Source organism: Lynx rufus, unplaced genomic scaffold (genome assembly GCF_022079265.1).
Source record: "Lynx rufus isolate CCGP_SWC_20201006 ecotype Redwood Valley unplaced genomic scaffold, mLynRuf1.p SCAF_5, whole genome shotgun sequence".
NCBI lineage: Eukaryota > Metazoa > Chordata > Mammalia > Carnivora > Felidae > Lynx > Lynx rufus.
The window spans coordinates 83,738,701-83,751,459 of record NW_025814867.1 but is presented as its reverse complement, the minus strand read 5'-3'; the positions used below and the strand labels follow the sequence as shown (position 1 = coordinate 83,751,459).

The window sequence follows — 12,759 nt, the reverse complement described above, 5'->3', positions numbered from 1 at the left end:
CAACTGATTATATGCCACCTTTATCATACCTACATATTCATGTATATTTATGGCTTCATTATATACATAATTTATATTGTGTGAGTTTTTATATTTGTTATATACTTACATATTAATTTATATACAATTAATTAGTTCCTAGACTATCTTTTCTGTCTCATTAACATGCCAGCTTATTCTTGGTCTGTCACTATACTTTAAAAATTATAGTTTCATTTATTTAGCTATAGTTTTGTAAGTTTTAATAAGCAGTTAGATTGATGTATCTTCATTACTCTTCAGTTTTCAAACATTTTTTACTTCTCTTTCTTGTTCATCTTTCCAGATAAACTCTAGAATAAATTGTAAGGCTTTTTTAAAATTCCTTTTTTGAATTTTGATACTTTGGGGAAATTTTAATGTTTACACAATTAAGTCCTCAGTTTTAAAGACATACTATATTATGCTTCTCCATTTGTTCATTCTTTATTTAAAAAAATTTTTTTTAATGTTTGTTTTTGAGAGAGAAGGGGGCAGGGCAAAGAGAAAGCCGAAGCAGGCTCCAGGCTCTGTGCTGTCAGCACAAACCCCTAGATGGGGCTTGAACTCAGGAACTGTGAGATCATGACCTGAGCTGAAGTCGGACACTCAATCAACTGAGCCACCCAGGCCCCCCCAATTTTATAGCTTTTTGATATCTGCATTTCCTGTTGGATTGATTTTGTGTGTGGGGGTAGTGCTTTGTTAGGTTTATTATTAGGCTTGAAAACTCTGACTTTTTCTTTCCTGGGGAAAAAAAAACTTTATAGATGTAAATGGTCTATTCTTGACAATTTGCAAGAACCCAGTAAAATAATCTGGCTCTAAATCCTTCCTTTGAAAGAACTGTTTTTTTTTTTAAAGGACTGATTTGTTACCCTCTTTCTATTATTTTATTTTATTTTATTGTTTTAATGTTTATTTACTTTTGAGAGAGAGAGACAAAGTGTGAGTGGGGGAGGAACAGAGAGGGAGACACAGAATGCAAAGCAGGCTCCAGGCTCTGAGCTGTCTGCACAGAGCCTGACAGGGAGCTCAAACTCAGGGGCTGCGAGATCATGACCTGAGTTAAAGTCAGACACTTAGCTGATTGACCCACCCAGGTGCCCCAAATTATCCTCTTTTTAAACTGTGTTTTCACATAACAAATTTCCCCCCAGATATTTCTAGTTCATTGAGATTATTGAGTCTCAGCGTGAGATTTTGAGTCGTATGTTCTTATAATTTTATTGCCTTTTATAACTCTTTTAATATTCTCATCCTGTATGTGTTACCTTTCATATATTCTTACAAGAACTATATTTTTGCTGGTTTTCTTTAAAAGACCAGTTCTCAGATTTAATAAATTCTGTATGCTTTCTCTTTTCTAACTTATTAATTTTTGCTTTTTTCATTCTTTTTCTTCCTTCTTTCTCTGAAAACATTGTAATGTTTGAATTGACTTTATAATGTAAGTATTTTCTTTTGATTCTTGTGAAACAAGAAAATCATTCAAGATCAACAATTAAAGTTTGGGCCACATTCTTTACGTTTTCACAGGTCTCTAATTATGACTTGATTTCTTCTCTGACCCACCTAGTTTTCAGAACAGAGAGGTTTCCTTTTCAAGTGGAAAGGGATTTCGTTTTCATTCCTCTAGTCCTCTTTATTCAACAGTCTGCAAATGGACTTGATTTGCTTTTTTTTGTCCCAGCTGATGTTTTCAATTTTGTGTTAAATCTGTATGTTAGAAGGGATTTTTCATTAAATTTAGTTAATAATTTCTAGTTTTATTGTCCTGATCAGAGAACCTGGCCTGTAAAATTTCTGCTCTGGGGAATTTACTATAGTTTTGCCATCGTATGGCATAACCTGTAATCTGTAATTTTCTAAATAAGTCATAGATATTAGAAAAGTAAGCCTCATTCCTATTCTTAAACTAGAAACATACCTTTACTATGTTAAACTAGTTTTAGTAATTATTTACCATTCTATCTATTGTCACTACCACACCCCCTTTTTTTTTGGTACAGCTGTTTTTTCAAAGGTTTTGAGAGCATGCTAAGACCTTCCTTTCATTTTATATTTTCTATAAACTTCCTGATTTTCTTATGATATTTTTTAGTTTTGATTCAGTGTTTGATAATGCCCTTGGCTCTTGTCACAACAAATCAAGATTCTGCTTTATGTTTTAAGGTAAATCACTTATAGTCCTTTTTTTGATTGTGAATGTATTTTACAAGGAGAATATGATACATTACATTGGCAAGTACTTTAGTTTGAACAGTAACTACAAAGCTTTTTACATACATTGAATTAAGTGAGAACCGAATTAGTTACATCATAGTGACTTAAAGCTTGTGGGTAAACTCAAGTCCTACATCGAAAATAACTGAAAATCTTAAGTTAAAAACAAGTTTTATAAACAAATATTCTAACAGAATCTCCTAATAAGTCATTTAGTCTCAAAAGTCCTTGGAACTTTCTATTACAATATCAAGCAATTTTATTTTCAACTCTGAATCTTTCTTGATAGCCTTTGGCAGATCAACTTTATAATGAGACGATCTAGAAAGAATACAGACTTAATCTTTATGGAAACAGATGTGACTATTTGCAAACCCTTCCCTTCCTTGCAAACAATCTGTAGTGTCTTGCCCAGGACATGTCCTCCCAAATGACCTGTGTAAAAAGAGTACCATTCTTTCAAGCTTCCTCATCAACAGCAACTGATCTAGGGAGGCAACACTCACTTCCGTTCATCATTATGTTCTCCAATCAAAGCGGAATTACATGAAGGCCTTATAATTTTCCTCCCACACTGGTCATTCGTGTGCCCACCTGGCCTGCTTTTCAGATCATTAGTCTAAGGACGGTGTGATGTGTCCAGCACTCCACTCAGTTGCTGTGACTACCAGGCCTTCGTCAGGATGGACACTTGGGGCATCATCTTCTTCCCAACATCTGGGTCCCTGGAACATGGAAACAATGACATAAATGAAAAATCCACACAGCCATCTCCTGGGCTCTTCTTACCCAGCTGCACACATTATTTTGGGAAATAAGCGATCCTGGTGCCCCTGCTTTTTCTTTTCTCTGCTTCACACCCCTCCCAAGCAAGCCTGGCTCTTCTTCTGGGAGGTGTGGCATCTAGTTGTATATATCAAGTGAAGCTTGGATGAATATGAGGGGGTGTGTAGGTGCACAGGGGTGAAACAGAGCTTTGATGTCTTCAAAAAATAGGGCCAGCTGCAGAGGCACTGTCATCTCCGATTTTTGGTTGGTATAGACCTGTATAGAGTTGGGGACTGGCAGGCCATAAACCTTGGAATAAACGAGGTAGAGAGAATACAAGAGAACATCCAGTTTGTTTGTTTATAAATTTTAGAGCGTGTTAGGATCCTTTATATCATGGCAACACTGATGAAATCCAATTGTTTGGGCCTGAAGGTGCTAATCTCATCAGAAAACATTTGTAAGGCCCATCTACAAAGTGTGTAAAAGCTCTGTGGATGCAGACGTGGGTAGGGCCGGAGGGATAAAAACAGTGGTGTTGGCACAGTGCATCCTGGGAAGTTTAAGCTTCCTAAAGCAAAGCCATTCGGGCAGGTTGGAGAGAAAGAACCCAGCAGATGTACATGATAGCTCCTCATTCTTTCAATTCAGAGTCCTACAGAAGGGCATACAAAGTCACTTTTAAGTGGTTACAGTCTAGTAGATGCATAAAGGAAGATCTTGCAAAGCAGAGTGTTAACCATATGAAAGAAAACTTTGTGAGAGAGGCCTGGGTAGTCCTTAAAAAGAACGTGGTATCTGAATTGGGCTTTTTAAGAAAATTTTAAGAAAAACTGCCAAGACATAAAGAATATCCGCTACACAGGGTACTTCGTGAACAAAGTCCTCCGCGGAGGTAGCAGGTTTGTGATTTAACCCCCTTCCAACACATAAGAAAGAGCAATAAGAGACTAGAACAGAAAGGCAGATGGAAATTGGATTCCATTCAAGGAAGGCCTTGAATGTCAGTTGAAGACCCTTGGACTTTATTCTCCAGGCAAAAAAGAATGCAATGATACTAAGAGGACTGACCATTCATCCATTCATGCAGAATTCACCAGACACGCAGTGATAAAGCATTGGGGCTTCTCTGGTGACCCTTCATGTAGGCTGGTCACTGCAGGGCGTCCCGGCCCTCCTGGACTTCTCAGCTGACGTGACTCCTTTATGGAGTGTCCTGTATTAGATCAGCAGTTTTCCATAGCACGCCTTTCAAAGGAAAGATGTGAAGCTGTCACCTTTGTCTGGTAAGCATTAGAACATATTTTAAAACATATGAGGATCTATCAAAACATCTGAAGATATAGCCGATATTTGCCCAACAGAGATAATTGATTCTGCAGTGTGTGCCAAATTATATGAAACATTCATTTAGCATCTAAAAATAACGTTTGGTGTTTCTTCAGATATATTCTCATTTCTGCTGATATCTGCCTTGGGCCTCACAGTTTTCATTCTGTTTTCTGACTTTCAAGATATATATCGTGGAATGGAGGTAAGTGGTATTCATTTCCACCTCTGGAGTGACTCATATGTGCAATGGGACCATATTTGCACTGTAATTTGCAAGTCAGGTATTACCATATCCTCTCCAACCATTTCATGTTGTCGAGGCTACTCTGACTTCCTAGAGGAACAAATAACTCATCACACGTATGCTAACCTCTGCTTGTTCCCATATCATCTGTATTATCAATCTGGAACATTTATCCTATTCACACCTAAAAGTGCTGTTTGGATACTTTATTCATCCATGTTATGCTAATATGATAAAATGATGTGCTAATTCAGTAATTCTTCAAGTGTCGTTTTTTAAACATATAGTAGAAATCCTTTATAATGTAGTTGTAAGGAGTAAGAAAAAGTTGACTTGTAGGCCAATCAGGTTCTGTCTGTCAGACATTGACTATGGGGAGATTTATTTCAGTGGGCATCACTTAATCCAAGGGGTGGTGGGTTAAAATAAAATTTAAGAAGAGGTCATTGAACCCATTCTTAGAGCCAGCATTGTGGGAGAAATGAAAGAGAGGGATTGACTCTTGACTTGCAGTCTATAGTTTTATTGAGGACATTGTGTCCTATGCGAGTGAAATGATGACATGGCCACCTGGGACCACCTGTGCTTGTAGAAGGTGTAGAGAGAAGTGGGAAGAACACAGGAAGGAAGAGCTCTCACGGGGCCTGTACGCTGTCCCATCATGGAGGGCCTCATGGAGGAGGCTCAACTTGATCTGGGTCCAGAGGATAGGCTGGATTTTGCTAGGTAGGAGGTAAGGGTATTTCAAGCCAGGAGAACAGCCTGAGCACAAGCAGAGAGGGCTGCAAGAATCTCTTTCGTCTTGGAAATGCAAAAGAATGTAAGGTGGCCGAAATAAAAAATCGAAAGCAAGACTTGTTTCACAGAATGCTTGGAAGATTGGCAAAGCCTGAGGCAACATGCTGCGGAATGTGAGGAAGGCGTGGTGTGGCTGGACAAAGGTGGCCAGGGGAGTTTGGGCTTTCTCCTGAGAGCAACAGAGAGTCATTGAAGATATCTGAGCAGGCTTTCCAGCAGGGCTTTTAGGACAGCCTAATTACGTGATGGCAGCCTAATTACGTGATGCTATATGCTTGAGCAGAGAGTCTATGGAGGGAGATGCAGTTAGAAAATGAGAACCTAGACCATTTAGTCACTTACAAGACATTATGAAGCTCCAGAGCATGCTTGGCACTAGCGAGCCCAAGATGTGTAAGGCGTGGGCACAGCTCTCAAGTAGTTCAGAGGCTAGGAGTGAAGACCATCCCGTGGGCAGATAATTCCAAAGCAGTGTGACAAGTGTTTTCCAGGCCAAGGGATGGAGAGGAGTCCTCTCAGATCAGGGCAGGAGCAGCAGGGAGGGGAAGGATCAGGTTCTCCACTATGCTCTGACCCACTGCCAGATCTCACAACGGTCTCCAGACAGCTCCGCACCCAGGTGCTCTGTCTCACAACCCTGAGAAAGGCAGTCTCTACATGAGGGGAGAGAAAATAAAGCGCAATAACCCACTGGGGATGCGAACTGACTGGGGATGAGAATTGCAAGGGGGCAATCAGATGCTGTGGAGGATCTGTGGTTTTAGTCCTAACAACAGCTCAGCCCCCATGTTTGACTTTGGGATCAGAAAGGGGGTTGTGGGAGTAGTCTCTTGCCACTGATGCCAGCATGGGAAGTTGTAGTGTTAATACCTATCAGTTAATCATAATTGGTGGCCGATAGGTACCCTTGAATCCTTAAAAGGAGGTGGGCTGTGTGCGTTCAACGTTGATCAAGCCATTAGACTTAGGGCTGGGAACCTTGGTCCGGAAAGTTTCCACCTAGTATCAAAAGTAACTGGTAACCTCTGTGCCCTTTATGTTTTACTCATACGTCAATTTCACTGAATGAATGAACTCCAAGTAGATTTTAACTTTGGGAGGATTAGAAGTGATAGCATTATTAGATGAATGACTTAATCCTGCATCCTCTTACCTCCATTTGAAAAGATAAAAATGAAGAGAGACACACAGGTTCCAAAGTGTTTTGTCCCATGTCTGTGACCCATGGCACATTTTACCGAATGTTTACTCTCAGGCAGTGGAGGAAACACAGGCCAAGAGGCAGTCAGTTCTCATTTGAATTCTGGCCCTGTTTATTGATTGGCTTTGCATCCTTAGGCAAAGCACTGACCTCATCTGTGAAGTGGAGAAAGCAATGCCTACCCTCCAAGCTCAGAGAGCTGTTACAAATACATAAATTAAATAAGATAATTAATGTTTATGTGTGTGTGTTTTCAAAATTTAAGGTCTGCATGGTATAAAGGTAAGATTCTTTTTTTAACAGTTCATCCCAACACTGACATCATGGAGGGTTTCGATTTTGGTGGCAGCCCTCACCCAATTCTGTGTGGCCTTCCTCGTAGAGGTAAATTTCTGTACATCTCTTACACTTTTTCCGGGAAAATAAACAAATAAAGGGTCTCATTCTCAACAGGTACCTGTTTTTTAGATGGACCGTTTTTGCCTCCCAAAGTGATAGTTATTAATGGTTTGTAAGAACTGTGCATGTTCTCTTTGGGGGAAACTCTTGCAGAGTGATTTAAACTTCTCTAAAGGCTGCATAGAAATGTTCTCAGGATCCATGTTTAGCATGGAAGGCAAAACATCAAATTAACTCTAATTTTTGTCCCCCATGAAGGCATCGTAGTGTATTTTTCTAGTATTATCAATAAGCTAGTAGAGACTAGACCAGGTGACCTACAAGCTCTAAAATTCAATGAGACCTTTCAGCGTGAAGAGCTGTCTTCAGAAGGGCTTCCTTAATTAAGAGTGGAAGGAAACCATTGCTCATCTAGTCAATGCTTACTCTTGAAAGTCTTCCCCTATAGTATTTTTCTTCTATTCACTGTCATTAAGTGACTTTACCTACTCAGTGAAAGTCCTGGGTATTATTTTTTAAGGGACAGTTTAAAAAAAAAGATTCATGTATTGTAAATCCCTTGGGAAAAGGGTTCAAACAAATCTATGTAAATATATGTGTGTGTGTGACACATACATCATTATATACAAGGAGTGTAAAATTTCTCATACTCTAAGGAATTCCATTTGAGACTATATATATTTTTATGTATTTTATTTTTTTAAAGTTTTTATTCATTTATTTTGATAGATAGAACATGAGTGGAGGAAAGGCAGAGAGAGATGGGGAGAGAGAGAAAATCCCAAGAAGGCTCTCTGCTGACAGCATAGAGCCCAATGTAGGGCTCGATCTCACAAACTGTGAGATCACTACCTGAGCCAAAAATCAAGAGTCAGATGCTTAACCAACTGAGTAGCCCAGGTGCCTGAGACTATATAGATTTTCAAATAACCCAAAAGGGGAGGAAAAAAAGTCTACATGTATGAAGGTATTCATCGTAGTATTATCTATGGTGGTAAAATTTGTTTACCTTAATTATAAAACATTTTAATGTTTATTTATTTTTGAGAGAGAGACAGAGTGTGAGCAGGGGAGGGGCAGAGAGGGAAAGAGACACAGAATCGGAAACAGGCTCCAGTGTCTGAGCTGTCAGTACAGAGGCTGATGCGGGCTCGAACTCATGAACCATGAGATCGTGACCTGAGCCAAAGTTGGACGCTTAACCAACTGAGCCATGGTGGTAAAATTTTAGATTCAACCTATATGTTCAAAAGTAGAGATGCTGTTTGTTTAAATCAATCGTTATACACCAATTTGAAAAAATGGTATAGGATCATTAAAAGTGATTATTGAGAAGACTATGGCTACATGTGACAGAAAGTCTAGCATAACCAGAAGTGGGATGCAAAATTTGACCATTCCTATTATAAATGTGTAAACATTGTGAGTGCATGTGAACATAGAAAAAAGAGAACCCTCCCCAAACGGAAAGCAAAACCCATTTGATTTCTAGAGTTCCGCCATTCATTCAACAAACCATCAGGTGGCACCTTGTAAGTGGCCTGTGGCAGGTAGCAGTGATTTTTTTTCCCTTTTCTCAATTTTGAGTATGTTATTTTGTTATCATTTCAGTCTGGCAGTAAAGTAATTCTAAGTGAATCACCAGCCAGGATTTAACTAGGAAATCTGTAGAAATGAAAGGCTGTAAGCTTTTGGTGTGAACACAAGCACACTGCCTTCTCAAGGGAGAGAACCAGGGATCTGCTAGACTTGGTGGGGACAGCAGGGAGTAAAGTTGCTGCAGAAGCAGCTTTAAATAAGTACATCTGAGAGACAGGCCCCGGACGGGCGGTGAGCACCCTGGCTGCAGGGGAATGTGGGGATGGTTTGATTGTTTTCTCCACCTGATTTCTCAGGATTTCATCCTTCAAAATCGAAAGCTCTGGCTATGGATCAAAAAAGAATTTGGATTCTATTCTAAAAGTCAATATAGGCACTGGCAAAAAACGCTGGCAGAAGATTCCACCTGGCCTCCCACAAACAGAACGGATTATTCAGGCGATGGTGAAAATGGATTCTACATCAACCGTGGCTATGAAAGCCCTGAACAGATTCCAAAAGCGAAACTCGAATTGGAAGGCCAAACCACAGAACAGCATTTTTGGACCAGGCTGTAATCAGAATTATTGTCATATGGGGTTAACAGCATCTCCTTGCTCCCAGAAACTAACATATTGTGGAGAGGTGATGACAGTCTACCTCTACCTTTCTTTATCCATCAGAGAATTCAAGGTGCATTTCTCGATGTATTGAACCTTGCAAAAAAGAACCTTAAATATGCTTATTTTGACTGTATCCTCCACTACTGAGGAAAAACATGAACTTCCTCGATTGTCTTTTTTTTTTTTTTCCTTAATATTGCATACCATTATCCTGGTGGAAATGCCCAAGCTTTTATGGTAGTGAAATTAGTGGTATGAACATCAGTAGAAGGAAAATTCAAGAAGAGTTTGGTCTTTGAAAGTTTCACCAATATATCTTTAATTCACAGACAAATAAAAGAATATGGGGGGGAAAAGTCTTTCTATCAATAAATTATCACAAGTTTACTGAATCTTATATTCACTTGCGAAGACCATTTATGTACCTATCTTTTCCCAAGGTCACAAAATTCCTCTTTTTGCTTCTTTTTTATGGCTTTAATAAAGAAGGAAGAACTGAGAATTCCTTCAGAAAAATTAACTCTGTAATAAGTAGAGAATGATGGAGGTGCCTGTTAACTGCCTATAATCTTGGCTTGGGCACAGCTTCTATCTAAGCCAACTCCACTGATGTTGGCATCACCCAAAGTATATTGTTTTGGGGGCAGTGAGCCTGAAAGTCCGTGGTAGAGCACAAAGATAATGGGATAAATGTTAAAATATACTTTTCACTTAAAGAAGCATGACACTTTTATTTATTTTTTGCTATGGACAGATGAAACCCTCAGGTTCTAAGTCAAAAAGTTGGTTCAAACTCAGCATTGCTCATCTTAAAACACAACCCTGGGGAAGGGACTCCTAATGTTTGTGTCTACAGCATGACAAGCATCAGGCTGCTGAACGACCTCAAGTCCCATTTCATCTTTTCATTATTTTACTCAATCATTATGTGCGCACTAATGGCCACAAGAAAAGGTATATCCTCTGTAAATGTATTCTGTACGCTATTACCTTTAATATATATCTACCTCTCGGTGACCTTGAGAGGACATACATCTCTAGTGAACCTTTTAAATTAGCTAGTAGGCTTTCCTTGTGACCATAAATTGAGTTTTGCTAATTTAACAGATCTTTAATGGCTCATAGGCAATTAGCTAACCAGTTCTATCCCACGAGCTCCAGTTATGTGCCTAATACTGTGATGGATGCATTCAATAATGCCTTTATAATTCTGTAATCCTTAGAGCTGAAAAATGTTTTTAACATTTCAGCAATGCATTGCTGTATATAGTACTATATACTTTGTTATACACACCAGCAGCATACATGCAAATTCCTATAAAAACAAACCCTTTTTATTTGCATTTTATTTGCTTTTTAACCTTTTCTTGGGTGGATGGCTTTAGAGAGGGATTATTTTAAAGCGTGTCTAATTTAGTGACTACCAATGAAAGATGAAAAGACAAAGCAGAGTTCTAGATTAAGAAATGTATGCCAACCTAAAATATATGGCAGCTCAGATTTCTTGTACTGGCATATTTGTATTTAGTAATTTGACCTTCAGAATCAGAAGATTCAATTGACACACTATGACATTTAGATAACATAAAAAGATTTAAAAAATCTTTATTCAATAAATGTACAGCCTCCCTTGCCCAGTTTTTCCAACACCCTATTAGTTATCTGATAGACGATGATATTTATTTCATAGATCTTTTTTTGTGTGTGTGTGGAGAGGGCACATAATAAAGTTGAACTCTATGCTTGACTTTGCTGAAAGTACTCTCAGAGAAGGGCTTAGTAGTCTTGGAAGAAATGTTTGATAAAAGCACAATGAGCATGACCCTGGACAGTCTTAAGCTACCCATCATGAAGAATGGACATTTTTATGGGAAAACTGATGACTAACTTTGTGAGCTTTCCTCTCAGGGTGAACACCACTGGAGCCTGAACACGACCTATGTGGAAAGGTATCATCGAATTCAATTTAGAAGTGCATTTGTGACCCAGCATAGCTAGGACTGCCTTGTGGAGTGGAGGGGTCTAGAATTCATTAGTAAGGTTTGACCTGAAGATCCTCAGGAGGTCCTTTCTGTCTCCACTTCCATTCCCTCTCCCATTGGCTGGCGTGGTAATCCCACCACACCTGAGTCTCCTGCTTTGGGTAAAATTTGCCCTCTGCAGTCATACTTTATTAAAAGGTAAGCACACCCTGGGAAAGGTAACAAACACATTATGCTGATGCCAATCTCACCCTAATTTGACAATATTAGAAAAATACTTTTTTTTTTTTACTATTACTTGAAAGGAGAGCATAAAAGGAAGAAGAAACTTAATGTAGAATAAAAATGAAGGGGTGACTTTGGATCACAGTATCCAGTAGAAGACACCCACCCCTCCCAGAGAACAAGGGGAGGAAGAGGGAGTTTCGGGGTTATCTGAAGACAGAACTGGTGTCATAAGAAAGGGAACGGATTAGACAGGGAACAAGGAAGAGAGATGGGGTCCCTATCATTGATAGGGTCATAAACCCTATCTATTCATTGAGTCTTCTGTTTAGTTACTTTATCTACCGCGTTCCTTATTCCCTGATCATATCCTCTCACCCCCATTTAATTGAACTTTTTCTTTATTTAATGTCATGCTTTTAATTATGACATAAGAAGGATATCATTGCTTAGCAGTGTGGTTGGTAGGGTAATGTTACAATGTCTGATACAATCCTAGGGTATCGAGACCTGCATTCACTTTTTTCCACCTGCTGCCACCAGGAATTGCATTGGGAACATATTAAAAAGTAATTTGTTTCATTCAACATATAATCAACAAAATGCAAGAATAAAATCATGACACTCCTTGACTTACAGTAAAAGCCTTAAACAGTAACACGAGATATTGTTTTCTAAAAATGGCATTTCAAACCTACATTTAATGACCTCTTGTTAGGGTTAAAAGGGTCAACCCCCCGAAATACTTCAAAGGAAACAATGTAGCTCCGTAGAACAGAACAACCCACTCTTGCTGTTCACTCCTGACACACTCCTGACAAATGAGTGACTTCCAGGGAAATCTGGATCCCAAACACCAGAGCGAAGGATCCCAGCTCCCATCTGCCCCACCCCCATCTGCACAGGAACTAGGAGCTAGGAGTCCACCCTCAAATGGATTGTGAATCAAAGCTCCTCAAACTGCCTGACCAAATGCTCAATTTCCCAGTTTCTTTTTTTTTTTAATATGAAATTTGTTGTCAAATTGGTTTCCATACAACACCCAGTGCTCATCCCAACAGGTGCCCACCACAATGCCCATCAATTTCCCAGTTTCTTTTCTGTTCAGTTAGATGTCAATCTCAACAATTTGGGAATCTTAACATTTCTTTTAAAACCACATACAAATGGCTCTTCATTCCTCTGGCAAGTACAAAATAGCCCACCGTCAGGAGAAAGGAAACCAATATTTATGGTAAAAGATAAAATATGATGTGATTGTGTTAAGATCTTCCGCTGGCTTGCTCAAAAGGCTACTGCTTCTTTGGTAAGCTGCCACGGCAAATCTCTGCTGGTAGGGAGAAAAATTTCCACGGCTCAATAATG

General features: G+C 39.2%; 1 protein-coding gene across 1 annotated transcript in view; it reads left to right on the top strand.

Moving 5' to 3' along the window:
• ATP13A5 (ATPase 13A5) overlaps nucleotides 1–9,142 on the top strand; it is a 114,330-nt gene extending 105,188 nt beyond the window's left edge. The window contains exons 28-30 of the mRNA XM_047100030.1: nucleotides 4,458–4,546; nucleotides 6,891–6,971; nucleotides 8,882–9,142. Coding sequence (XP_046955986.1) covers nucleotides 4,458–4,546; nucleotides 6,891–6,971; nucleotides 8,882–9,142 — 431 coding nt within the window. The remainder of the gene's footprint in view (nucleotides 1–4,457; nucleotides 4,547–6,890; nucleotides 6,972–8,881) is intronic.
• The last annotated feature ends 3,617 nt before the right edge of the window (nucleotides 9,143–12,759 follow it).